The 27,534-nt window shown below is 41.8% G+C and overlaps 1 protein-coding gene across 4 annotated transcripts; it reads left to right on the top strand.

The window, feature by feature from the left end:
• Positions 1-27,470, top strand: LOC110537179 (autism susceptibility gene 2 protein). Of its 4 annotated transcripts, none has more exons than XM_021623018.2 (19): positions 1-1,201; positions 11,302-11,508; positions 13,613-13,705; positions 13,834-13,860; positions 14,859-14,888; positions 16,707-16,755; positions 18,424-18,748; positions 18,851-19,068; positions 19,195-19,424; positions 20,288-20,338; positions 20,559-20,663; positions 20,785-20,838; positions 20,927-20,956; positions 21,056-21,127; positions 21,312-21,450; positions 24,800-24,871; positions 25,377-25,460; positions 25,565-25,796; positions 25,976-27,470. In XM_021623018.2, exons 1-19 carry the CDS (start codon positions 851-853, stop codon positions 26,997-26,999), a joined length of 3,393 nt encoding a protein of 1,130 aa, XP_021478693.2. In that variant the 5' UTR covers positions 1-850; the 3' UTR covers positions 27,000-27,470. The 4 variants fall into 4 exon arrangements, with proteins under 4 accessions (XP_021478693.2, XP_021478694.2, XP_036793081.1 ...); XM_021623019.2 differs by having other exon boundaries at positions 21,315-21,450; XM_036937186.1 differs by having other exon boundaries at positions 18,854-19,068.
• Positions 27,471-27,534: the final 64 nt, after the last annotated feature.

Consider the following 27,534-nt stretch of genomic DNA (forward strand, 5'->3'; position numbering starts at 1 on the left):
CAGTTGTTCAGGGTATTGGGATTTACTCTAGACTACAAACGAAAATGCAATGTAGAGCGAAGTGGGGAGTGGGCTTTAAATCTAACGTGTCTCTGTAACACCATTTACCCAACGATTTACTCAAGCTCAACGGGACATTCGAACCAAGGAACCAATCATATCAACTAAGGAACCACTGAAAGAAGAATTCGAGGCTGGATCTATTATGAAGACCGAACCAGGATAAAGGCGAATCGTTTTCAGGCTGAGGTTTGGTCACTTTGGCGTGAAGATTGACAAGCTTTAAACAAATAGCCTGCGCATGGATGGTTTTATCTGTCAATGGATGGACAATTATTCACTTCACGGAATTGATTGCGTTGTGTGGATTATTAATGTGGGATCTCGTTTGCATTTCAAAGCACATAAGTAACAATCAATCAGGCAATCAAAATTAAAAAGAGGAGTTATTTGGGCTATTTATATTTTAATTGGATTAACTGGATCCGTCTAGCCAAGCACAACCGTTTTGGGGGGAGGCTATGGCAGTGGACTGACCATGGATTGGGCGGTGATGGAAGTAGAAGAACCGTCGGACATGATACAGCGTCATAGCTTTGTCTGGCAGCTCGCGCTGTAGCAGCCAGACAACAATTGTAACAAAGTTGCAGAACAAGTCAATATTATTGTGAGTCTTGGTGATGCCATTAGAAGGGCAGCCGCTGTTCGCATTCTAATCGAAACCATCCTTCGAGAATGTTCTTGTCTGTTTTTGTTATTGTTGGATAGATGATTCTCTCAGATCGTTGTCTGAATTGTTTATTTGATTTGTAAAACAAAGCAAGGGCTCTTCTGCGCACTGTTACTTTCCATGGACACAGAACACATTTCGCACTGTCTTGTGGTATTCGCCTCGTCTCGGAGTTATAAAATGGACGGGGAAATAAAGCGCAGCCGGAGGTCCAGATCGCAACGAGACCGCGTGCGGAGAAGGGATGCGATTGACAGGAATGATCAAAACCGGAGTCCATCATCTGGCACCGACCGGGGGCAAAGTCCGTTCAGAAAAAATGTCCTGTGTAATTATGGAAAAATGACCAACTTGCATTATGTCCGACCCAAGCGTCCCTCTCGGAGAAAGAGACGGGGGTCAGTGTCTCAGGAGGAAGACATTATTGATGGCTTTGCCATAGCCAGCTTTATCAATCTGGAATCTTTAGAGGTAAGAACGTAGGGCTATGTGTGTGTGTGTATATATATATATATATATATATATATATATATATATATTGGCACATGTTTGTTTATTTGGACATGATTCATAAGTAAATACGTCTCTTAAATCACCCTGTGTGGGCCTCATGGCTCATGGTCTCTGACAGGTTCATGTGCAGTTTACCCAGTTGTCTCCATTGTGAGTTAATTTGCAAATCTTGTGTAAAGATGTATAATAACCATTGTAACAATGTGTTGGCTATCTACACTGTAATTACCTACCTGCCTATGTAACACGGTTTTAGGGACCTTGGATATTGCTGTCAACATACTGGTTTGCAGGGTCAATATGCTGTGAGGGTGACAGTTGATAATATGCTGTTAGGTTACTGTTGATTTATCCCAACATCAACCAGTATGATGCTATGAGGTGTCACTCAGTCCATGTGTGTCTAGAAATCAGACTCACTTTCATTCCAGCAGATGTGTTTCTGGAATACAGATAATTATGGATGCACACTGGCTGGTTTGGTCAATGTCATGATAATTGCTAGTGTTTTTCAGAGAGAAACTGGTCGATTTTGAATATGTTCTGATTTGCTGGTTGTACACACATGGACAACCAAATAACTCTAGGCCTACGCTTGACCCATTATAAAGAAAGCTGCTCTCTTGCTCTTAAACGCTCCCAGGTGCAGTATTCATCAGCTGGTTTTAGTTTTAGTGTGCCCCCTCCTGCCTCACGGCATGTCCACACACAGGGACATGTGTTTTGAAAATAGATGCAAAAGAAGCAATGATAAAAGCATCAGAGGCTTCTATGTTCAAGCAAACCAAGTGTGTGGAATGATTGAAAATGACCTTTTCTCTCAGTGCTTTCCGCCAGATGGTGACTACCAGTAAACATGATTAATGGTAGTTAAGTGACACTGTGTAAAAGACAAACTGGCAGTAAAAAGCCAGAGCTGACTCAAAGTGAATGGTGCATATGTACCAGACAGAAGACTCATTATCATTATGATACTGTCTGAATCCTGTTATGACATTCACATTCTAGAAAGAGAAACCTATTGTTATACCAAATGTCACGGGCGCACCACAAAACATAACACAATACAATTAACTCTCATTGATGGTGATGACGATCATTATCTATTACCGTCAACCCTTGCTTCTCGGAGTTGTAAACTCAAGGATTTGCTTTGCTACGTGACTACACTAGAGCATGCCAGTAGAGGAAATGAATGTAGAAAGAATGGAGTTTGGTATAGATGCCGGAAATTTGGTCTGAGGTTAAAACAAGTTTAGGTCTTATACATTTTGTTTTATGAGATAATATCAGTCAGTTAATAGTACCTTCATGAATTATGAAGGCTTTATGTGCTCTATGTGCTTGTTCCTCTGTGTCCAAATCACTAAACACTTAAAATGGTCCAAACACACACGCACAGTCGTGAAGAAGGCGCGACAGTGTTCATTCTCCCTCAGGAGGTTGAAAAGGTTTGGCATGGGCCCTCAAATCCTGGAAAGGTTCTACAGCTGTACCACTGAGAGCATATTGACTGGTTGCATCACTGCTTGGTATGGCAATAGCACCGCCCTTGATCGCATGGCGCTACAGAGGGTTGTGCGGACAGCCCAGTACATCACTGGGACCGAGCCGCCTGCCATCCAGGACCTCTATATCAGGCGGTGTGAAAAGAAGGCCCAAAAATCATCAAAGACCCCAACCAGCCAAGCCATAGACTATTTTCTGTGCGGCGCACAGCAAGAAGTACCGGTGCATCAAGTCTGACACCAACCAGCATTTGAACACCTTCTAACTCCAAGCAATACGACTGATAAACAGCTAAACAAAATAGCTACACGGACCGAGTTTACCTTGTATCTTTATTGACCTTTTATTTCAGTATTTGCACTGTTGCCTAGCCCCCTTATCCCTATACATATCTACCTATAAAAAAAACTCATTCATTTCCCTGTGGTGGCAAACGAGCCATGGCAGAGGTAGTGCGTACAAACAGATGCCATTGCTATTACACTCACACTGTAGTGTAGTCACTGTAGCCATGATGGACCAGCTCACCGTACATGAATCACTGTAGAAACAGCTGCTGCATACAGCTGTTGCATATTGCCAACATGATTCCCACAACATTCTGGATGAGGATGACTGTAGACTTATGACTCCAGCTCAAAATGACCCTGACCTGGATTGTAATAGAGGAGGCTTACATAATTGTATAATGATTGTTGCAGTGACTGAGTGCTGTAACCTAGACGGTGTAACTCACCAGGGAGGGATTCTTGGATGTGCTGGCCCACTGTATGTTTGTTTGACTTCATTAGCTTTATGTATGAACGGGTGTCGCCTGCAAAAAGCTCTACCCTTTAAACCGTGAAACGTTTCTTTGTCACACAGTCTGTTCCCTTTAATAAGGCACGCTTCTCTTCTCTAGCTCTGCTAATAGAGCGACTCTCTCCCTACTCTCCCACTTTTATGATGATTGAGCTTCTAGGATTCCACCAGATAGAATTTCATTAATACTAAATCTAGGATTAGTCATTTATAGTGTGAGCTGTCAGACTGTTACAAGTTTGTAATATCCTACTGCATTAAAGCCCCAGTAGACATTTTGGCACCCTATTTGCGTAAGTAGAATGATATGTTTGATGTTCTCTCGGAGTCCGTCCTTCCGGTCAGGTGTGTACTCTACTGTACACCCCAGAGGTGATGTCCTCTAAGTAGCTGTTTGATAAGCACTACCAGTGTGTCAAAGGCTAAAGGTTAATTTAATAGGCTGCAACAGGTGAGAAACACTGTCAGAGAGCATTCTGCGCCCATAGCTCTAAGTTAATAAAAAAAAATGTTTGTCTGTTTTGCTGTATTCAAGATTACGGCTAAACTTGTACAGGCAGTGGCACAGTGGTCTAATTTTCTCAAGAAGCATATAATTAAAATATTACAGCGGTTGATAGGTAAGTGCTTCTTTATGACAGCCAGGGCCCTGCTGCATAGTTAATGTGCTCCAGCCTCCCAGTCCTCTGGCCCAGCTCTTCAGGCAGTCAAGAGGGGGAAAGGCTGCTGCTCCACAGCTCCTTGTCTCTTTGTGGTGTTTGTCTGTCTGTTTGGATAACACTCTTTAAAAGCTTGTGTGGACAAGATTGAGGAAGGGATTGGCTTTCAGGGGCCCTACCAGGACTTTTAAACAAGTAGGTGTCACTTGTCTGTGTATGTGAAAGTGTTCACTTGGAGCTGATAATAGGCTGTGCTTTTGCTTTCATCCCTTTTTTCAAGTAGAATCAATGTTCAATGTTCTAGTTCTAGGAACACTGAAATGACCTCTCCATGGCCATATTCAGTGTGCCTGAATGTGCACTCATTGACATACCCTCTATGTTATCTGGCCTGCCATCCCCCTAGTCTCCACAACAGCTAGCCTCTTATGTCCAAGGATTACCCTCTCCTCTCTTAAGCATGGTGGTAGCACAATGACTTCATTCAGCCAGCTAATGCTGAACGTTTCATGTTTTACCCCTGTTCGCTGCAGTTCCACATAATGGGAAAACCCACCGTTGTAAAAGTGAATGCGTGTGCGTGTGTAAGACAGAAAACAGGCTGGCTCGGACTCAGACTCTTCCTGCCATAAAACCCCTCTCCTAGCCTTTGTTCTGCTGCTTGTCCGCTTCTGCTGTAAATAAACCACCAGTCGCCCTAAACAGCCTGGAAATGACATGGAACACCATAATGTCTGTCTGTTGCAGTGTGCTGACAGACAGAGAGGCAGCAAGTTTGATTTAGAAAGTGAATATGTAGAACAGGGCTGGCCCCAGGCATATCTTTTTTATATATATAAAAAATAGGAACTCAATCGGGGTCTCAACTTACTGTTGAGTTTAAGAATAGTATACACCAAGTGCAATTTTGAAATCAGCAGTTTTTCTCTTGTTATGTCAGTCACTGACAGTCACTCAATTAGACATGTCAACTACCAATGTTTTGATTCAGCTAAACTTATTGTATTAAATTTGTTATACAATTTTTACATTTTCTCTCCACCCCATGGCACAATGTGTAGAATTGCAGGAAATGAACTTAAACATTTTCGCACCGCCGTCAAAAGGGAGGCCACTAAAATGTTTTGCAGCGAGGTGGGGGGCTCCCGAACCAAATCTCACTTAGGGTCCCCAAAAGGCTAGGTCCGGCCCTGATGTAGACTGCTGCTACTTACTGCATGACCTCAATCCACTGGCTAAATAATGACTGTTGGCCCCATTTTGTGGATAGATACTATTTAGCCCTGATAAGTAGGGCTATCTGCTGAATATGGTACAGTTCCAAATGTAGTTTAGTTCCAATTCAGGGGCAGTGCAAACAACACTCTTTTGTTTTACACTGTCTTTCTATCTCTGTCCCTCTGTTTTTGGCCTCCCCTTTGTGTCTGTTGGATGTTGAGCTCTACTGCTTTGTAGTTAGGTTAGGGTTCCACTACAATGCCCATAGCTGAGGAGATTATCCCAGTATAATGTCTGGAGGCCACTGTGAATAGGCTCTCTGAGGAAAAGGCCTGATTAGTTACTGATGGTGTGTAATCTAATTGTCTTAGTACCTGGCAGGCGAGGAGAGCAGAGGCATTAATCAAGCTACTATATACAGCTGTCAAGGTTAGTCATGTTTTATTACATGTCCTTTTCACCCAAATATACACTGAGTGTACAAAACATTAGGAACACCTTCCTAATATTGAGTTTCGCCCCTTTTGCCCTAAGAACAGCCTCAGTTTGTCGGGGCATAGACTGCAAGGTGTCAAAAGCGTTCTACAGGAAGGTTGGCCCACGTTGACTCCAATGCATCCCACATTTGTGTCAAGTTGGATGTCCTTTGGGTGATGGACCCTTCTTAATACACATGGGAAAAACCCAGCAGCCTTACAGTTCTTGGCACACTCGTACCAGTGCCCCTTACTATGCCCCGTTCAAAGGCACTTAGATATTTTGTCTTGCCCACTCACCCTCTGAATGGCACACATACACAATCCATGTCTCAGTTGTCTCAAGGCTGAAAAGTCCTTCTTTAACCCGTCTCCTCCCCTTCATCTACACTGATTGAAGTGGATTTGTGACATCAATAGGGATCATAGCTTTCACCTGGATTCACCTGGTCAATCTACATTATGTCATGGAAAGAGCTGTTCCTAATGTTTTGTACACTCTGTGCATGTTGTTGCCCAGATTTACCCTCTACCACAGTAGCATGTGATAAGTACTTTGAGGTAAGATATGAAAATAATTTTTTCTCAATAATCTTGTCTGAAGAGTGAGTGTAATGAGGCTCTCAAGAATTCCTGATGTTATGTCGTTGCTTTTGTCAGCTGAACATCTAGTCAAGCTTCTGATCATAATCACTTGTCAGACTGTCTCCATCTCATTTTCCTGGGCTGCCAGTGCAAATAACATATTGAGTTGATGAACAGTAAGTCAGACAGGATTCTGATGACGAATGATATTGACCGATTTAGCGTACCTCACTCTTATGAATGGCAACATCAGTCTATAAAATCAGTGAGTGTGCTTGAATGGGTCTATACTGGGATGAAGAGTTGTAGCTGTGCTGTACTACACAGAGAAAGAGAAGCTCCACGATGAAATCACTAATCGCTTCACACAGGTATGTGGGGAATTTCTTCCTCTGAGAATGGAACACAGCAGCTGTCCAGGGACTGTAGATAGTCTAGATACTGTGCTATGTGGACAGAATGTACTGTAGTGTTTACAAATGAATCTAGGTGATAATAAACTGGATCCATTTCAGCCCCCTCGTCTTTATCATTACTGTAGGTTGAGACAAGAAAAGTGACATTTATGTTCTATTACAATTTCATAATGTTTATATTTTTGGCCACCAGTACCTCCTTTAAATATGTTTGACATTTATGTGACAAAGTACACATTTAGACTTGTACGGCAGAGCCATGGCAGTGTGAATTTATTCATGACATAAGTCCATTACTGGTAAATAGATTGCCCGACTCCCATAATTCAGTGGCAGGACCTGCTGTGACCTCAGGCTGTTGGACAGGCAGAACCTGTCGTGGGAATAGAGTGTTAAGTGTCTAATTACCTCTACCACTTATTTGTGTGTCACACACATTGTGGGAAATGACACGCCAACTCTATTTCAGCATTCAAATAATCCAGTCATTATGAACCTATTGTATCTGCAACCTCTCTACAGAAGTCAGGGCCATTTAAAGTGAATCATGTACCAGAAGATGGTGGCCTATAGTTGCTTGTGATCGAACAGTTCCGAATGACAGAAAGAGGTCTAGCTGGGAATGGATGGAGTGCTTGATCTATGGATAGGCTGTTTGCAGTATTATCTCTGTTGTGGTCAGGAGGATAAAGACATAAATAATCATGCATATCAATTCAGATTATCTACAGCCATGACTGTATCTCCTCATGCCTCTATAGGACTTACGCTGTTTAACAGCTAAGCAGCACCGGTGATATCTGTTGACCTGTAGCTTTACACACAGCTTAGAAATCCATCATGTACTGTATCTAATGGAGCAACGCCCATGAACATCAGATCTGCTGAGTCCACATTCATGCACTGTAGTGCTTTAATAAATAAACATAGGAAGGAATATATTTCACTATAACAGATCTATTACTCTAAAAAAGGCATGTTAGCCGATGCTATTAACTTTATACAATTAACTGACGGACTCTCTGTTGTACCCCTGCATGTGTTGCACCTTTGCAGAGCAGTTAATGGAGGCTGAAGCAGCACTTATTGTGCCATTAGCTGATTGTATGCCCTTTGCACTGTCTTCCCGCAGACACAAATTGGATTTGAATAGCATAACATCCCCCTTGTTTCTCTGGCCTCTTGTATCTCATGTCCTTTGTGGAACATTTGCAGGCCAGGGTATGTTCAGATGCCTAGTGAGAGCTCTGACTGCAGAGGCTGTGGAACATGAGCTGTTAATAGCTTGATTCTCATGAATTCTGTTAATTGAGGATAGACTGTGTTATAACATGCATGTTACTGCTATATTCACTGGTGGCTTCATAGGTGGTGAGAGTGAATGGATGGAGGTACAGCTGTGATAGTGGAACTTGATGAGAGCCTTCCATCCACTGAATCCTTTGTAAGCCACTGGACTTTACCTGGGATTTAGATCCAGTGTTCTTTCTCAAAGCCATTCACACCCCAAACCCTAACCTGGATTTAGCTGGATTCATCCTATTGTATTCAGTGTAGCTGGCAAAACGTATCTACACCAGATTATTTTCACCCACACTCTCTCATCCTCCCCTTGTTTGGTATTTGGTTTTTGGATATTTCTCTCTCCCTCCTTTCTCCCCCTATCCCCCTGCCTCTCCACAGATGTGTACACCTGATGCTAATTCAGAGTCAAGCTAACAGTGATTGTTTTTATCAGAGTCTTGGTAACAGTCCAGGGAGCTGGAGAAACAGAATAAGACATAATTTACCTCACGCCGCTAGTCTTTCAGCAGCATGAATATTAATATCACTATGGCAATGGTTCTGGAGATTAGCTCAAGGTAGGGCTTTACACTTGTACCATTAGATCAGTTGTTTTCATGGATAGCTGAAGCTGCAGGCAGGGGGGACGCTCAGCGGGGAATGCTCACAGTTCACACTTGATGATTAGTTCGTTTCCATTGAACAATAATACCTAAAAAGCCACCAGCGTAGGGGTTAATTTTAGGGGTTAATTTATAGCATCGCTCCATTCAAAGTTTTTTATTTTTTTATTTCACCTTTATTTAACCAGGTAGGCAAGTTGAGAACAAGTTCTCATTTACAACTGTGACCTGGCCAAGATAAAGCAAAGCAGTGCGACACAGACAACAACACAGAGTTACTCATGGAATAAACAAACATACAGTCAATAACACAATAGAAAAAGTATATATACAGTGTGTGCAAATGAGGTAAGATAATAAATAAGGCAATAAATAGGCCATTGTGGCAAAATAATTACAATGTATCAATAAAACACTGGCGTGATAGATATGCAGAAGATGAATGTGCAAGTAGAGATACTGGGGTGCAAAGGAGCAAAAAAATAAACAACAGTATGGGGATGAGGTAGTTGGATGGGCTATTTACAGATGGGCTATGTACAGGTGCAGTGATCTGTGAGCTGCTCTGACAGCTTGTGCTTAAAGTTAGTGAGGGAGATATGAGTCTCCAGCTTCAGTGATTTTTGCAATTAGTTCCAGTCATTTGCAGCAGAGAACTGGAAGGAGAGGCGGCCAAAGGAGGAATTGGCTTTGGGGGTGACCAGTGAAATATACCTGCTGGAGGGCGTGCTACGGGTGGGTGCTGCTATGGTAACCATTGAGCTGAGATAAGGCGGGGCTTTACCTAGCAAAGACTTATAGATGACCTGGAGCCAGTGGGTTTGGTGACAAATATGAAGCGAGGGCCAGCCAACGAGAGCATGCAGGTCGCAGTGGTGGGTAGTATATGGGGCTTTGGTGACAAAACGGATGGCACTGTGATAGACTGCATCCAATTTGCTGAGTAGAGTGTTGGAGGCTATTTTGTAAATGACATCGCAGAAATCAAGGATCGGTAGGATAGTCAGTTTTACGAGGGTATGTTAGGGAGCATTGTTGAATGATGCTCTGTTGCGAAATAGGAAGCCGATTCTAGATTTAATTTTGGATTGGAGATGCTTAATGTGAGTCTGGAAGGAGAGTTTACAGTCTAATCAGACACCTAGGTATTTGTAGTTGTCCACATATTCTAAGTCAGAACCGTAAAGAGTAGTGATGCTGGACGGGCGGGCAGGTGCGGGCAGCGATCGGTTGAAGAGCATGCATTTAGTTTTACTTGCATTTAAGAGCAGTTGGTGGCCACGGAAGGAGAGTTGTATGGCATTGAAGCTCGTCTGGAGATTTGTTAACACAGTGTACAAAGAAGGGCCAGAAGTATACAGAATGGTGTTGTCTGCGTAGAAGTGGATCAGAGAATCACGAACAGCAAGAGCAACATCATTGATGTATACAGAATAATATACATTTGTGTCTTAGATTACCTGTAACTGATTTTTGTTCGTGTTTATTGCTTGCCTCCACTGTGCTTGATGACATGTGTATCAACACCAATGGTAAACCCCCTGCAGGTCACTGGTGTTATTCCGGGCACGGGGCATTTAGCTCAGACTGCCAGACCCCACATCCACAGCCTGACAATGGGCAGCAGCTGGCCGCCCACATTCTAGTCTCACAGGCCTGCCTCATAGGACATGAAAGCCTGCTCTCATATACTAGACATAACATAGTAAACATAAATCTGGGACACTCAAATTAGTATGATATGTTACGTTTGGTGTGGTTACATAAGACAGATGGTTACTTAAGGCAAAAAACAAAAGTAGAGTGGTTAGTCGGGGTGGAGGGGTGGGTGTATAGCACGTACGTCTAGCAACCTAAAGGTTGCGAGTTTGAATTTTATCATCGACAACTTTATCATTTTAGCTAACTTTTCAACTACTTAGCATGCTAGCTAACCCTTCCCCTAACTCCTAAACTTAACCCTAACCCCTAGCCTAGCTAACATTAGCCAGCTAACCACCTACTGTAGCTAGAATTCATTAACATATCATACATTTCGCAAGTTCGTAACATATAATATGATTTGCAAATACGTAACATATTGTATGTTTTGCGAATCATAATGTATAATACAAATAGTAATTCTTAACATGGCATACAAAATGGGTAATGGAAATCCACAAATTAATACATACCATACAAAACTTAACATATAATACTAAATGGAGTGTCTCGGATTTACGTACAACATAATACGAAATGCTCTGAGACCAGGTTGGATATGACCTCAATACACAGAGCCATGCCCAGAAGCATCATGAGTATGGTTTTATTTCCATTTTTTTTGTCTTTAAGATTGGTTTTTATTTAATTCTTAGAGGTTTCAGCAAGGATTCCCTTGCCGCCTTGTCATATTGACTCATTCTAAGCATTATCATCATCCACACCAAGGTCTCTCTCTTTCTGTGCTGTAGATATTAAGCCTCTTTTGTGTTTGTTCTTTCGTAGGTGGCTCTGAGGAAGACCTCAAAGAGCCTGAGGTTGCAGGAGGGTAAGGAGAAGTGGGAGAGCCAGATGCTGAAGAAACGAAAGGCTTCGGAAAGGGCTGAGATCCCTGTGAATGTATTCACTGACAATGGAGCTGACTTTGAACATGAGCAGTATGGAGAGAAGGAGCAGGGGAAGGTGAAAAACAACTCAAAGAAGAACAAGCAGGTAGCCTATGGATCTGTGGTATTAACCTTCATTATATTTCGAATGAATACGCTCTACTACAAACCAAAACCTGTCTACCTGGTAATGTGTGTGTCCACATGTGTAAGGGTTTTGCCCAGTGAAGTAATGAGGTCTTACAGTTGAGGTATTATTTTTGGTTGTTTGTGTAGCTTAGAGTCTAGGCTTGTTTATTTTGAGTTCTTTCTTTCTGTTGCAAGTCATCCACTTTCAATCCCACAGTTCTATTTTTCTAATGGTGATCCTGTTTCAATCAGTTGTAAACAAACTGTCTCCATTATTAGGTGTTCATTGTTGGCACCAGCCAGTCAATGAACTCTATCAGGTTAATTCCCGAAGCTTCCCATCCTGGTCTAGTAATTGCCTTGCACAAGCCTGTCTGTTGTGCATGAAGTCAGGAGGGAGCCACACAGGAAACGAGGGCCAATAAAGAGCTATGATGAGATAAGGTGCTTTGTGAAGAGCTTCCTCCTCAGCCCAGGATGTGTCTGTGTTTGTAACAGAGAGCACACCAGGTACACACACACTTAGGCTCGCTTCCATATCAGTCTCTGGCCTAGCCAATTCCCCTACCCTTATCTCTGTGTGTAGACCAGATACTACTTGTTGTAAGGTATCGCCTTGTAAGGTATCACCTAGATGGCCCCTGGCTTGTGGATGTTTCCTCTACTGAACAGTATGCAAAACAGTATGTTGGATAGTAGCCTCCTTTGCAATAGAGGAGAGATCTATGATCATGTTTGTTTCAAAGAGTCCTTTGTTCCTTGAATTGATTGTTTATCTAAGCACATTGTAAGTAGATGGAATCTACTTTACGAAATGGATGAAACCTACGCACACTTGATTCAATCAAGAGCAGTTCAATTGTGTCATTGAAGAAACCTCTAAAGTGTTCTCTAGAAAGTAGAGGGACTTAAGATAACATCATCTCTTCTGTTTCACCTCATCACCAGAAAGATAGTGCATTTTACTGCAGCTCATTGCACATTGACACAGCACACTGTCTGTGTCAAATCAAGTCAGGACTTTTGCTGAAGGATGCTAGTTTGACATATTCCCAGCCACTGTGAAACATCATCTATGCTATTTAAATAAATCGGTTTCACACGAACACCCACACACAGAAATAGACAGTGTCCTGGGCTGGACTGTCAAAGCAGGGAAGTGTAGCAGCCAGCAGAACACTACAGGAACGGGCTGAATGCTACAGTAGCAGTAGCTTTAAACCAGGGCTGCCCAACCCTCTTCCTGGAGATCTACCGTCCTGTGGGTTTTCAGTCCAACCCTAATTTAACACACCTGGTTCTACTTATTAGCTGCTCAACAAGACCTTAACTAGCTGAATCAGATATTCTAAATTAGGGTTGGACTGAAAACCTACAGGACAGTAGATCTCCAGGAAGAGGGTTGGGAAGCCCTGCTTTAAACCATCAAACCTCAGATCAATACCACATTATTATACTGTTCCTGTGTCATCATCACCACGTGCTAAGCTTTCAGTCAATATCATTTGTCTAGTTTTGTACAGAAACAATTCGTTCTTTCCTGAATCAATGTTTGAATATGCATTATGCTTCATGGATCTGTCATTTAAGGTTTCCATTGCAACACAATTGTGTGTGTGTGTGTGTGTGTGTGTGTGTGTGTGTGTGTGTGTGTGTGTGTGTGTGTGTGTGTGTGTGTGTGTGTGTGTGTGTGTGTGTGTGTGTGTGTATTTGTGCATGTGTGTGTGTGTTTATGTGTGTTTATGTGTGCATGCGCCCATTTATGCATGCGCTGTGTACCTGCACCCATGTTGCCGTCGGCTCTCAGATGGGCCAGAGCATGGCCTAGTGCTAATTGCCCATCACGGGCAGTCAATGAGTCTGGGCATCAACTCTGCTTGTTTTAAATCAGGTTAACTGTGTCATTGAAATGGATGTCCTCACTGACGTGTAATCACTCACTGATGTCTGTAATACGATAGTGCCCTCTGGTGGTCCAGATTCTCTTCTGGGCTGATAAATGTACTGTCTACCAATTCAATGTAATATAGATAACCATGGACTCAAAGAACGGAAGATAATTAGTCTATCATGTTCCTCAGGTGAAGGGGCTTCTAGGAAGGCAAGACAGAGCTGAAGTCACCAAAACACAGGGCACACATCAGAGAAGCAACTCCAAAGGACACCATAGTGAGGTATGAGCAGTGTTGTCTGGATAAAGAGATGTTTGTGTGCAACAACATCCTATTGAGTGATTACAGAAGGCCTTTATCAGAATCTATCATAAGCCCTTGCTCATTAACATTATCCTTCCTTTCCACAGAGTTCATTCTCTGGTCGGGGATATTCGGTGAGTGACTTCAATTCTTTCTGACAGAATTAATGTCCAGGATCTGCCTATAGTCATTCTCAGAGTATGAGGGCAAAACCGGGTCAGTGATTATCTTTACCATTTTGAGAACAAGAACAGTCTGTGACAAAATGTTCTCAAAAGCTAACAGGCTGATCTTTAGTAATGTAGCTAAACAGGTGTCATGTCAACATGGATTAGTGATTTGTGGATCTGAGTAACCTTGACATGTTGACAGTGAGCAGGGCTTGAGTCAGTAGGGGAGTGAGGCAGAGAGACACGTGTTGTCAGTGGTTTCAGTATAAATTGACTGGCTGATACAGTAGCTCACAGTTGTGCTGCTGTGTCGTTTGGCATGATGAATCCCTTAGAGCAGACAGATCAGTTCCCACAGCAGTTAAACACATGCCTGTCACTAGGAACGAGGTAACAGACATAATGTATAATAATATCCTTGATTTGTAAACAGACTGTTTTTGTGATATTACTACTAGACATAACCACAGCTTTTAGTCCTAATCTAACCAGGATTATTAGTTGATCTCAATGTTTCTTTAATGCATTATTTGTAAATACAGCACATATTTATCAAGATTTCATTGAACATACTAAATTAAATGATTGGAGTCAAGTTTCTTAATCCACAATCTTGTTTTCATGGAATAGGATATTGTAATGAAAGCTTACTGTAAACACCCATCAGTCACTCTTATGACTACTGCCTCTAGTCTCGCGGTATCCTCTGCTGTTCTCTCCCTGCCAATAGAGTAGGAGTAAACACGGCATGGTCACTCAAAACACAGGTTTGAATCAAGGTCTCCTTATAATCTCTAGACAAATAATAACACTTTTTGTTCCTGTGGGTAATATTGATATGACTGTGGGGGCACATAGCAGAAATGTGAACAACTCACTTCCAGTTTGAGTGTTTGTGATTAATGAAGGTGTTGATACATTCTCATGAATTAATGCAGTGTTTTACATCCTTTCTCTCGCAGTGTGACAGTGAGAGTGACATTGATGACAAGGCAAGATAAACATTCTCACTTTTCACAACTATTATCACTGATAATAAGGTATCAGTGCTCTACTATTCTGTCATTCAGCCATGTGTAACAGCTTCTGTCCCTCTCCTCACCCCAACCTGGGCTTCAACCAGAAATCCTCTGCACATCGACAACAGTAACCCTGAAGCATCGTTACCTATCGCTCCACAAAAGCCGCGTCCCTTGCAGAGCAATGGGAACAACTACTTCAAGGTCTCAGAGCGAGTGACGTCACAGTGACGTCACTGATTGAAACGCTACTAGCGCGCACCGCTAACTAGCTAGCTATTTCACACCGGTTACACATGTATTCCCATCTGCGCTGTCAGCTGGCCAGGCTTTATTGTACTGAGAGGAAGGGGGTCCTCTAAATGCCAGGCAGGCCTTTTTATTTACATCAGGGCAGCGTAAACAGTGTGTGTGATGTCTTTAGTCTTGTGTTTTATTACTGCTTTGTGAGTGTTAGGTTCAGTCTGTGTGTCCCGACGACATTATACTCATTTAAACTTGTTATAAATATCTATATGTTAATAATACCAGCACTCTTTGATTTCATTATTGGATTTGATCTAAGGAATTTGCGGAAGTTAACTTGATTACACTGTGAACATCATTAGGCCTTTTTACGAAAGTCAAGATGTTCTGATAATAACAACTAGTCTCTGTTATTTCCTCCATATGATCTATTTACTTTGTCAACAACCTCAAATTAAATCTGGAGGCTCCAAAACTGAAATTGAACTCATGAGGTCATATGAAGCAGATTACAGTATTGTGGCATTTTGCTAGGTTGTTAATCAACTGAGGGATTCCAGGAATAGCTGTAAATAAGGTCTTTACATTTGCAACACCAAAGGAACCTCATGATGGTTTACCACAGCTGAATTTCAGCTGAGTTCAGACCCAGTAAATCAACAATTTGATGTAGCAATTGAGTCTGCTCGTTTTGATTCGTCTTTATTTGATGCCATTAGTCCATAATCAGGTGGTTTCACAGCGTCCATATGACTTTGCAAAGAACATCAAGTTTAAAGATGAGAAATACACAGAACATCATATATTCTCACCACATATATTATTTAAATGAAAATGGCTGATTAGTCTAGTTTGTGTGTGAGTGTCTGCGTGTGTGCGCGTATGTGTATGTGTCCTTTGCTGCCTGTTATTAGAATCTGGCCAATATTCAGCAATTTAATCAGAAACGTACGGTTGGTAATGTAATTTATTGATTGTAATAAGATACTCACTAACTTAATTTGTCTCATCCACTTTCTAATTAGTTTTTCACAAGGTAAATGTCATGGACATTTATGTATATTTCTAGTGAGTGCTCTTACAGGGAAGATATGACTGATTACATGAATTACCTCTTAATATGTAATCTATGTTGAGATGCTTTTTACTATCCTGTCAAAAATATACTTGCATTGAGCTGTCACGTAATACATTAAATTATTTAAGAATGGTTTCGATTGAATCTCATTCAGTTTCATTTCGAAACTTTCCCTCGTGTCATTGGACTGGGTTCACCAAGATGTATGTCTCACCTTTTGTCCCTCTGTTCTCATTTACATTCATTGGGAACTTGAACACACCCCCTTGAGTGACGAAGTGCACATCGAGTCTGGGAGTGGAACAAGAGCCAGTATACCGAACAGTCCTGTTGATAGAGTGCTGATAAAGATGGAAAAGCAACCACTTTTCTGGACAGTTCCACTACCGGCAACTTCAGAATCCTAATTTAGCCTCTAGCTAGGCTAACATATTTGTTATTTCCTTTCTTTTCTCATTCTAACTCAGGTTTCAGGGATTGTGTCTGATAAACTCTTCACACTAAGGAAAACTACTGGTAAGAATATTTCCTCCGGTTTCTGGGGTATTCAGCGTGTATGCTTTTGACTCTCTGTCCTCGTTTAGCTGTTGCTATTTACAGAATAGATATGTGCCTCTCTTAGTGACAAGATTTTGACATGCTTTTTATGGCATTCCATTTCTGTTCACTCGAATAAGGGAATAATCCTCTTTAAAGCCACACAGTGGTCAAGTTGTTGGCAAAGTGTTATGGCCTTTGTCATTTTAGGATCCTCACACACTTGCTCTTAATTACACAATGTGGGTATAACATCGAATGTTACTCTACCCTGTGGAAAGTCTCTGCTCTAGAGGGATTTATTATATTTAAAGTAAAAACAAATAATGATGCAATGTTTTGTCAGATATATTTGTGCAATTGAGTTGAGTGATTTGAAATAGTTGATAAATGTTTTCTACCAAACATTTTAGCTATGAATTGGATTGAACCTCTACTCCCAGTGGCTTAGATGCTTTGTTGGGGCTAGGAACTGGTTAGTCACACATTGGCTCAAGCAATTTTGTAATCTACTGCAATGTTCCCTATTATCATCCTTACCATCGCCATCAATTCCAGATTGTGATCTAACTATAGCTGAAATTCACAAGAGGTTGGTGGCACCTTAATTGGGGAGAACGGGATGTCGTAATGACTGGAATTAGTAGAATGGTATCAAATACATCAAACACATGGTTTCTAGGTGTTTGATGCCATTCCATTTTCTCCGTTCCGGCCATTATTATGAGCCGTTCCCCTCTGCAGCCTCCTGTGCTGAAATTCAACAATGAAATACAATTTTCACCTAAAAGAATGGTGCTGAAAGCAACATCACTGAATGGTATTGTTCCCATTCAGCGATCTTTACCCGACTGAGGTGTTGGCCGTATAGGGGCAGCTTGATAGATTGTGTTCCCTTCAAAACCCACGATTTCTCAAACTAAAACTCATTTGGCCTGTAAAAGCCAAGAGGAGACGCACATCCAGGGTCAGGCAGCATAAAACCTGTTCTAATCCCACTGGCTGGCTGGCTGTGAGAACCTTTTAGAGCTGAGCTAGGGGTTTAATATGTCTTGTGTGAACGTGATTAGGAGCTCCCCGTTTAACTCTCACTACCTCCAAGCTGCTTGTGGTGGGCTTTAGAGAGGGCATTTGTTGTTTGCTTTGGAGGTCTCTTCAGTCTCCCAATAAGCCGCCTGGAGTTCAGCCTATTGAACGTTATGATTACAAATAATGGTAAACACACCACTAGTCTCTCCCCAGGGCCCTCAGCTCTTGTCAGAGCTCAAAGACTGCAGGGAATAGAGACTAAGGTTGTGTTTGGTGCTGGGAAAAAGGCAGTTTGTTGAATTTAATGATCATTTTCTGGCAGTGAATGGAAGATCTATTGGTGCGACTAACAAATTGTAAGCACTTTGTAGTATGAACATGCTAATTTTCCCAAGACACACTGGCTGTTACGAAGCTGCTCGTTGTTGCCTCATTGTTGTTTCTAGATGTAGGCCTAGTACAGCAGAGATTAGAAGCTATTCACCACTCTGACTGAAGGTTGTTTCAGCTAAGTATGGACACATCAATGTCAGTATTTATCTGAAGTGGGAAAGAACATTAAATGACTGAGTTCTGTCAAACTGTGGTTGGTAGCCTATGTTCTCTGGTTGCTAATAGACATAGGTGTTGACCAGAGGGATGAAGCGAAAGTGTGCAGCTCTGCCAGAGTGTCAGGTCTAAAACGCAGCCAAGAGCAGAGCAGTGACACGCCCCTCGATCTGCCCGCTGCCAGCCCCGCCCCTGGCGCTCTGCCCGATGCCAGCCCTGTCCCTGCAGCCCCTCTCACCACCACCCCACCTCCTGCTGTGTGTGTGAAGAAGGAGAGGACGTCCCCTCACAACCCTACCATGTCAACTCTGCCAGGGCAAGGCCTATCCCAGGTCAAGAGAGAACCATTGTCACATCACCAGGGTCGTCCCCTGTACATTGGTCTCCACAACAGGTAGGACATGGCATTGACCGAACTTGTTCAAACCATTTAATAATACTATATCCTAGAGGAGGTTGATATTTATTTACAACTTTTCCTTCCTCCTCTCCACAGCAGCATAGAGGGGTCCCACAAGCGAACCCTCCCCCCATCCCCCCACTTCGGGCGCCATTCTTCTCCCTTGCCAGCCCTCCCCCTGTCCATCTCAGAGCTGTCCGCACCCCACTTCTTCCTGCCAGGCCACGGGCATCGCCGCCCTGCCATGTTCACTAGTCCTGCGGGATTAGCAACCAGCGGTATTGTAGGACGGTCCACTCGAGCAGGCTGCTCAGGTAAGAGGCATGAACAGTAAATTAGATTTAATGTACAACAGGTGTAGGTTGTGAGAAAGGGTGAGAAAAGAGCAGTAGTCATCATAGAGTATGACCTTTAACCTCGCCTCTCTCCCCCCACAACAGAGCACGACCTGCTTCGCCAGGAACTGAATAACCATTTCCTGGCACAGACTGCAGTTAGAGGGGCAGGCTCTGAGCCACCTCTACTGAGGGCAGAATTCCACCAGCACACACACCAGCACCAACATCAGCACCAACACCAGCTCACCTTCTCACCCTACCCCAACGGGTTGCCTCCTCCACCAGGCATCGTCTCTACACCCCCAAATATGGGTCGCACAGCTGCCCTAAATGTAAGTCCATTACATGGCCATTACAAACCTCTTCATATGAGTTCATGTTATTATCAAATCCCACATTCATTGTAAAGAACATTTTAGGTCACCCAGAAACCAGAGAGTTTACAGAGTGCTTTGTTTTTGCTGTTTTCCAAACTCATCTTTTTAATAGTGTAGCCTCAGGCTCAGCATCTGCCTCCTGTACTCTGGGGAAAACCCTGTGTGTGTGTTAGTTTCACATCTCAAATATCACACAGAAATATCAGATACAGTCCCCAAGAGATACATTTTTGCTTTACACTCCACTAATACGTTTTTTACACCCACCAGGGAACATTTTGAAATATTTCAGCATAGAAAAAAAATAATGTATGATCCCTGAAATGGTTGTCTGTTCCACTGGCAGTTGGTAAAGGCAGTGTAAATGGATCTCATGGCTGTTTTGACACACCAAAGCCCTGCTGTCAGGACAAATGACTGTGCCGCAGCAGAAGGAATGAGGTCATTAGTGCTTTTGATCGTGGGTAATTGCTCATGGATGCTTGTGCCTGGCATTGGCAGGGCTTCAGTTAAGGCTTAAGCAGCTGAGATATGGAAACTCTGAACATAGCCATCTGAAGTGTGTACGTGCATCTGTTAAACAGTCAATGAGCTGAGATGAATGCACCATGCTGTGCAGTCGTTGGCATGCATAGCTTCCTGGCACTTTGTGTAATGTGAGGTGTAGAACAGGACGGTCATGGTTAATGTTTTATATTTTTTATAATAATTTGTAGCATTTTTACATTTGTTTCTTCTTTGTGTATGCTTATATTATTGTCTATTATTGTCTAATATTGTTCATATTACTGACATGTTCTCAAAAAATGGTCTTTCAGTTGGAAAAGTACTCAGCAAAACTGGAAAACCCTTACCTAAGACATCAACATGTAAGTTAAAGTACTGTTTTCAGAAAGATGGCAATAAGTTCCTTTGGATTACCATCATAGGCATTATTCTGTATCATATTATGGTTCTCAAAGAAATGAAGTTATATGCCATTTACTCACAGATCTACTCTGGGCGTACAAAGTGTTTGTTTAATCTTTTGTTTGCCCTGACGTTCCACTTCATTCATTCTCATCTTAACCTGTGTGTGGTCTTGCCCAGTTCTACCCCTCCTACCCCCCAGTGATGCCAGGCATGCCAGCCCTGCACCCCCACTCAGGACCCCCAGGACCTTTCAGCTCTCTGCAAGGAGCCTTCCAGCCTAAGGTCCATACCACATCACTCCCTCTGTCTGTGTGTCTGTCTGACTGTCTGTCTGTCTCCTTTATGGCCTTGTGTTAACCACATAATTGTCAATCTAATCATGTGACTTACCATCCCTCCCTAGTCAATGGATGTAGTGACACGGCCAGAAGTCCCTCTACTACCAAAGGACCCACGGGTAGGCCTCTTCTCTATCCATTAAGTTATGAATAAAACACTGTAGTAAAGGTTCAGATATTAACCCTCTGTTCTCCCTCTGTTCACAGATAGCTGATCCATTCAGATCATCAGCTAGGGTAAGAATATGCCATTCGCCGTCATTCTGTAAGCTTGTCGACAGAATTCTAGCCCTTGGGTTTAAGACTAATCAAATGATTGTCCTTCTATTCTTGCAGAAGGCTGGCAAATGGTGTCTAATGCATGGCCAGATCGCATGGCAGATTCATCACCACCAGCAGAGAATGAAGGTGCACAAGATGCATTCATTAATTTACAAAATGCATTAATTATTTTCCAAAACCAGTAATCAGTAAAGTAATGCTTTCTGTGTCCTCCCATCTCAGCAACCCCTTCACCTCTCAATCTCTATTAATATTTTAATCCCTCTCTCTGTCCATCACTCTCCTCCCCACTTTATCTATCTATCTTTAGCAGAACATGCACTTTGATCCACATCAGCTGAATATGAGCAGGGTGAAGCTGGACCTGTTTAGTCGGCCAGCCGCACCAGGTCTTCCTCCTGGACTATCCTATGGCCATGACATGGCCCGACCTTTCCTGTCCTCCTCAGGTTAGCCAGCCTACTCCATGTCCTATTCATTACTATGTTAAATGAGGAAGTACGTGCAGTTATGATGATATTGTACAGTTATGGTTATATTGTACAGTTATGGTTATATTGTACGGTTATGGTTATATTGTACAGTTATGGTTATATTGTACGGTTATGGTTATATTGTACGGTTATGGTTATATTGTACAGTTATGGTGATATTGTACAGTTATGGTTATATTGTACAGTTATGGTGATATTGTACAGTTATGGTTATATTGTACAGTTATGGTTATATTGTACAGTTATGGTGATATTGTACAGTTATGGTGATATTGTACAGTTATGGTGATATTGTACAGTTATGGTGATATTGTACAGTTATGGTGATATTGTACAGTTATGGTTATATTGTACGGTTATGGTGAAATTGTACAGTTATGGTAATATTGTACGGTTATGATGATATTGTATGATTATGGTTAAATTGTACAGTTATGGTGATATTGTACGGTTATGGTGAAATTGTACGATTGTGGTTATATTGTACAGTTATGGTGATATTGTACAGTTATGGTTATATTGTACAGTTATGGTTATATTGTACAGTTATGGTGATATTGTACAGTTATGGTGATATTGTACAGTTATGGTTATATTGTACAGTTATGGTGATATTGTACAGTTATGGTTATATTGTACAGTTATGGTTATATTGTACAGTTATGGTTATATTGTACAGTTATGGTGATATTGTACAGTTATGGTTATATTGTACAGTTATGGTTATATTGTACGGTTATGGTTATATTGTACGGTTATGGTTATATTGTACAGTTATGGTTATATTGTACAGTTATGGTTATATTGTACGGTTATGGTTATATTGTACGGTTATGGTTATATTGTACAGTTATGATGATATTGTACGGTTATGGTTATATTGTACAGTTATGGTTATATTGTACAGTTATGGTTATATTGTACGGTTATGGTTATATTGTACAGTTATGGTTATATTGTACGGTTATGGTTATATTGTACGGTTATGGTTATATTGTACAGTTATGATGATATTGTACGGTTATGGTTATATTGTACAGTTATGGTTATATTGTACAGTTATGGTTATATTGTACGATTGTGGTTATATTGTACGGTTATGGTTATATTGTACAGTTATGGTTATATTGTACGATTGTGGTTATATTGTACAGTTATGGTTATATTGTACAGTTATGGTTATATTGTACGATTGTGGTTATATTGTACGGTTATGGTTATATTGTACAGTTATGGTTATATTGTACAGTTATGGTTATATTGTACGATTGTGGTTATATTGTACGGTTATGGTTATATTGTACAATTATGGTTATATTGTACAGTTATGGTTATATTGTACGATTGTGGTTATATTGTACAGTTATGGTGATATTGTACGGTTATGGTGATATTGTACAGTTATGGTTATATTGTACGGTTATGGTTATATTGTACAGTTATGGTTATATTGTACAGTTATGGTTATATTGTACGGTTATGGTGATATTGTACAGTTATGATGATATTGTACGGTTATGGTTATATTGTACAGTTATGGTTATATTGTACAGTTATGGTTATATTGTACGGTTATGGTTATATTGTACAGTTATGGTTATATTGTACGGTTATGGTTATATTGTACGGTTATGGTTATATTGTACAGTTATGGTGATATTGTACAGTTATGGTGATATTGTACGGTTATGGTTATATTGTACGGTTATGGTTATATTGTACAGTTATGGTTATATTGTACAGTTATGGTTATATTGTACGGTTATGGTGATATTGTACAGTTATGGTTATATTGTACAGTTATGGTTATATTGTACAGTTATGGTGATATTGTACAGTTATGGTGATATTGTACAGTTATGGTTATATTGTACAGTTATGGTTATATTGTACGGTTATGGTTATATTGTACGGTTATGGTTATATTGTACAGTTATGGTTATATTGTACAGTTATGGTTATATTGTACAGTTATGGTGATATTGTACAGTTATGGTGATATTGTACAGTTATGGTTATATTGTACAGTTATGGTGATATTGTACAGTTATGGTGATATTGTACAGTTATGGTGATATTGTACAGTTATGGTTATATTGTACAGTTATGGTGATATTGTACAGTTATGGTTATATTGTACAGTTATGATGATATTGTACGGTTATGGTTATATTGTACAGTTATGGTTATATTGTACAGTTATGGTGATATTGTACAGTTATGGTGATATTGTACAGTTATGGTGATATTGTACAGTTATGGTTATATTGTACAGTTATGGTGATATTGTACAGTTATGGTGATATTGTACAGTTATGGTGATATTGTACGGTTATGGTTATATTGTACAGTTATGGTGATATTGTACGGTTATGGTTATATTGTACAGTTATGGTGATATTGTACAGTTATGGTGATATTGTACAGTTATGGTGATATTGTACAGTTATGGTGATATTGTACAGTTATGGTGATATTGTACAGTTATGGTTATATTGTACAGTTATGGTGATATTGTACAGTTATGGTGATATTGTACAGTTATGGTTATATTGTACAGTTATGGTGATATTGTACAGTTATGGTGATATTGTACGGTTATGGTTATATTGTACGGTTATGGTTATATTGTACAGTTATGGTGATATTGTACAGTTATGGTGATATTGTACAGTTATGGTGATATTGTACAGTTATGGTTATATTGTACAGTTATGGTGATATTGTACAGTTATGGTGATATTGTACGGTTATGGTTATATTGTACGGTTATGGTTATATTGTACAGTTATGGTGATATTGTACAGTTATGGTGATATTGTACAGTTATGGTTATATTGTACAGTTATGGTTATATTGTACAGTTATGGTGATATTGTACAGTTATGGTGATATTGTACAGTTATGGTTATATTGTACAGTTATGGTGATATTGTACGGTTATGGTTATATTGTACGGTTATGGTTATATTGTACAGTTATGGTGATATTGTACAGTTATGGTTATATTGTACGGTTATGGTTATATTGTACAGTTATGGTTATATTGTACGGTTATGGTGATATTGTACAGTTATGGTGATATTGTACAGTTATGGTGATATTGTACAGTTATGGTTATATTGTACGGTTATGGTTATATTGTACGGTTATGGTTATATTGTACAGTTATGGTGATATTGTACGGTTATGGTGAAATTGTACGGTTATGATATTGTACAATTATGGTGATATTGTACAGTGATGATGATATTGTTACGGTCATGGGAACAACGGCTTTTATTGGTTCCCTCTCCCTCTACAGGTCATTTGTCTGCATCACCATTCAATGCCCCCACGCATCACGGCCACTATCAACATGCTAGCCACCTTACTGGTAAGAGCCATAGGCTGCTGGTGCGACGTCAAAATAATGATGTATAGGGCCTCCCGGGTGGCGCAGTGGTTAAGGGCAGCACCAGCTGTGCCACCAGAGACTCTGGGTTCGCGCCCAGGCTCTGTCGTAACTGGCCGCGACCGGGAGGTCCGTGGGGCGACACACAATTGGCCTAGCGTTGTCAGGGAGGGTTAGGGAGGGCTTGGCCGGTAGGGATATCCTTGTCTCATCGCGCACCAGCGGCTCCTGTGGCGGGCCGGGTGCTCAGTGTTTCCTCCGACACATTGGTGCGGCTGGCTTCCAGGTTGGATGCGCGCTGTGTTAAGAAGCAGTGCGGCTTGGTTGGGTTGTGTATCGGAGGACGCATGACCTTCAACCTTCGTCTCTCCCGAGCCCGTACGGGAGTTGTAGCGATGAGACAATTGGATACCACGGAATTGGGGAGAAAAAGGTGTAAAAATAAATAATGATGTACAGCCATTAAGAGGTCTGTGATGCTCCTCAGATCCATTTGATCGAGCCAGTCACTATGGAAACCTTGGACAACTGGCAACTAATGCATTTGGCGGCCTGGGTGCCCCATCTCTTGGTAGGTTTTCGCTCTCCAATAGTTGACCTCAACATAATGCAACCTACTGTTTCAACTCAATTGGTGACCTGATTGATTTTATTGAAATTACATAAATATTTTAGGCCCAGGCAGCCCGTTTGGTGACAGGCAGGGCCATGGGTTGCCAGGTTTTGTCAGCCACCCTCAGGAAGCCTGGAACCGCCTGCAACGAATGCCCCCCTCCTTCCCCACGCCTCCAGCACAGTCCAGGCCTGCTGATGTGGCCCGCAAGCTCACAGTCCAGAGCAGTGAGAGGGAAAGGGAAGCTAAGAAAAGGGATCACTCTGCTACCAAGGAGGAGTCAGAGAGAGACGGGTCAGTGACAGCCCTAGCGCAGAGATGGCATTTCCCAACCTGAAAGGCCTTCAAAAGTTGTGATTTAATATTTTGAAACAGCATCTAACATTCAAAGAATTGCCTATTTTTCCAACCACATAGAGGCTAGATATCATATTTCCCAGCTGTTAACCTCCGCACCTCTGTCCTCTCCATAGAAATTCTCTGGAAAGAAGCCATCAATCCACCCACACATCCTCAGGCTTTCAGATTAGTAATCTGATTGGCAGCAGCAGCCCAGAAAGGAAGAGGAGTAGCCCAGATCAGGGTCGTCGTCAGGCTGAGAGGGACGGCACCTCGCTGGGGAGAGTCCAGGTGAAGCAGAGCTCCTCTCCAGCGCTGGAGGTGCAGGAAAGGGGATCCTCAAACCCTTATAACACAGTGAAGAATCACCAATCCAGCGGGAGCACACAAACCCTGAAGGGACCTTTAAACATAAAGCAGGAGCACAGAGATGAGCCAGAGGTTAAGGCTGGGCCACTAGAAATGACCCTCTTACTCCCACCAGGCCACTCTCAGGCTCCACACCCCTCATCAAGGCACAGCCACTTCCCCGTCGCAGGTATGCTTCAGAGCAGCCATCTACCTCACTCTCTACCACTCTCAATGAGCCCCATGCACCCAGTGAGCAGCCTCAGTGCAATGGAGCGAGCCCGTGTCCAGCCCTTCATGGGGGTCAGTCCACTAGCCACAGGTCGAGACCACCATGTGCCCCTTCACCTCTCGGGCCCCTGGGATCCACTACGAGACCCCTACAGAGGTCTGTACCTGCAGAGCCAGCAGGTACATACGACCTATGACCCTGAGAGAGGCCACAGACAGCGGGAGCAACACCCCCACCCACAGCCGCACCTACAGGACAGTCACCGGCAGACAGAGGAGAGGGCCAGGTTGCACCAGCTCCAGGGGTCTCCCATGGAGGGCCACCTAGCACACACACCCACCTTTACGTCCTCCCTGGGTGGGGTGATGTACCCCAGGCTCAGCCCCTCAGCTCCACACAGTGGCCATCTGAACAGGACTCCTCCCACTGCTACTCTCAGTGCCCCACCTCCTCTGGTGCCCACTTCCACCACATCCCCTGGCATACCTTCCACTCCTCGAAAGACCACACCCACCAGTGCCCCACCCTCTGGGGACGCAACCCCATCCTGCAATCCTAAAGAGGTCGAGGCACAGTAGCATGGAAGTCTCTCAGATATAAGAGACAAGACTCTATACAGTACACACTCAACTTGACGACTTTATGTAAAAATAGTATATTGTAGATTATATGTTAATAAATAACAAGTTTAAGTAGTGAGTCTTCATAGAAACTGTTGAATAAGTTGAATAACTATTGTTGGATAATGTTATTTGATAGTAATATATGAGTATTTTGTAAGATTTATATTCCCTCTCTGTGTACAGAAATAGATTTTATGAATTTGTACATTTGTGTAATTAATGCATTACCTTTGTTTAATACACATTTATTACACATTATTTATCAATAGGTAAAACTGACAAAATATGTTCTCCTCTTGATTGATAGTTTTTAGGTTAATGTAACTATGTTTCTTACCTGAAAATGTTTGACTTTCACTTTGTGGAAATATTCACATAACCTGTTATTTGTTTCTATAAAGAATGTCTATTTAAACAAAAATGTAATTACTTGGCAATTCATTGTCTTATTTTCACTTGCATTTGCAGTAGTCCTTAAATTATCATAATT

Source organism: Oncorhynchus mykiss, chromosome 12 (genome assembly GCF_013265735.2).
Source record: "Oncorhynchus mykiss isolate Arlee chromosome 12, USDA_OmykA_1.1, whole genome shotgun sequence".
Classification (NCBI taxonomy): Eukaryota; Metazoa; Chordata; class Actinopteri; order Salmoniformes; family Salmonidae; genus Oncorhynchus; species Oncorhynchus mykiss.

Coding starts and splice junctions, on each gene's coding strand:
- LOC110537179 (XM_021623018.2), top strand. CDS start 851: ATGGACACAGAACACATTTCGCACTGTCTTGTGGTATTCGCCTCGTCT. Junction 19,425..20,287: donor GTCGCACAGCTGCCCTAAAT/GTAAGTCCATTA, acceptor ATGGTCTTTCAG/TTGGAAAAGTACTCAGCAAA. Junction 21,451..24,799: donor ACCTTTCCTGTCCTCCTCAG/GTTAGCCAGCCT, acceptor CTCCCTCTACAG/GTCATTTGTCTGCATCACCA.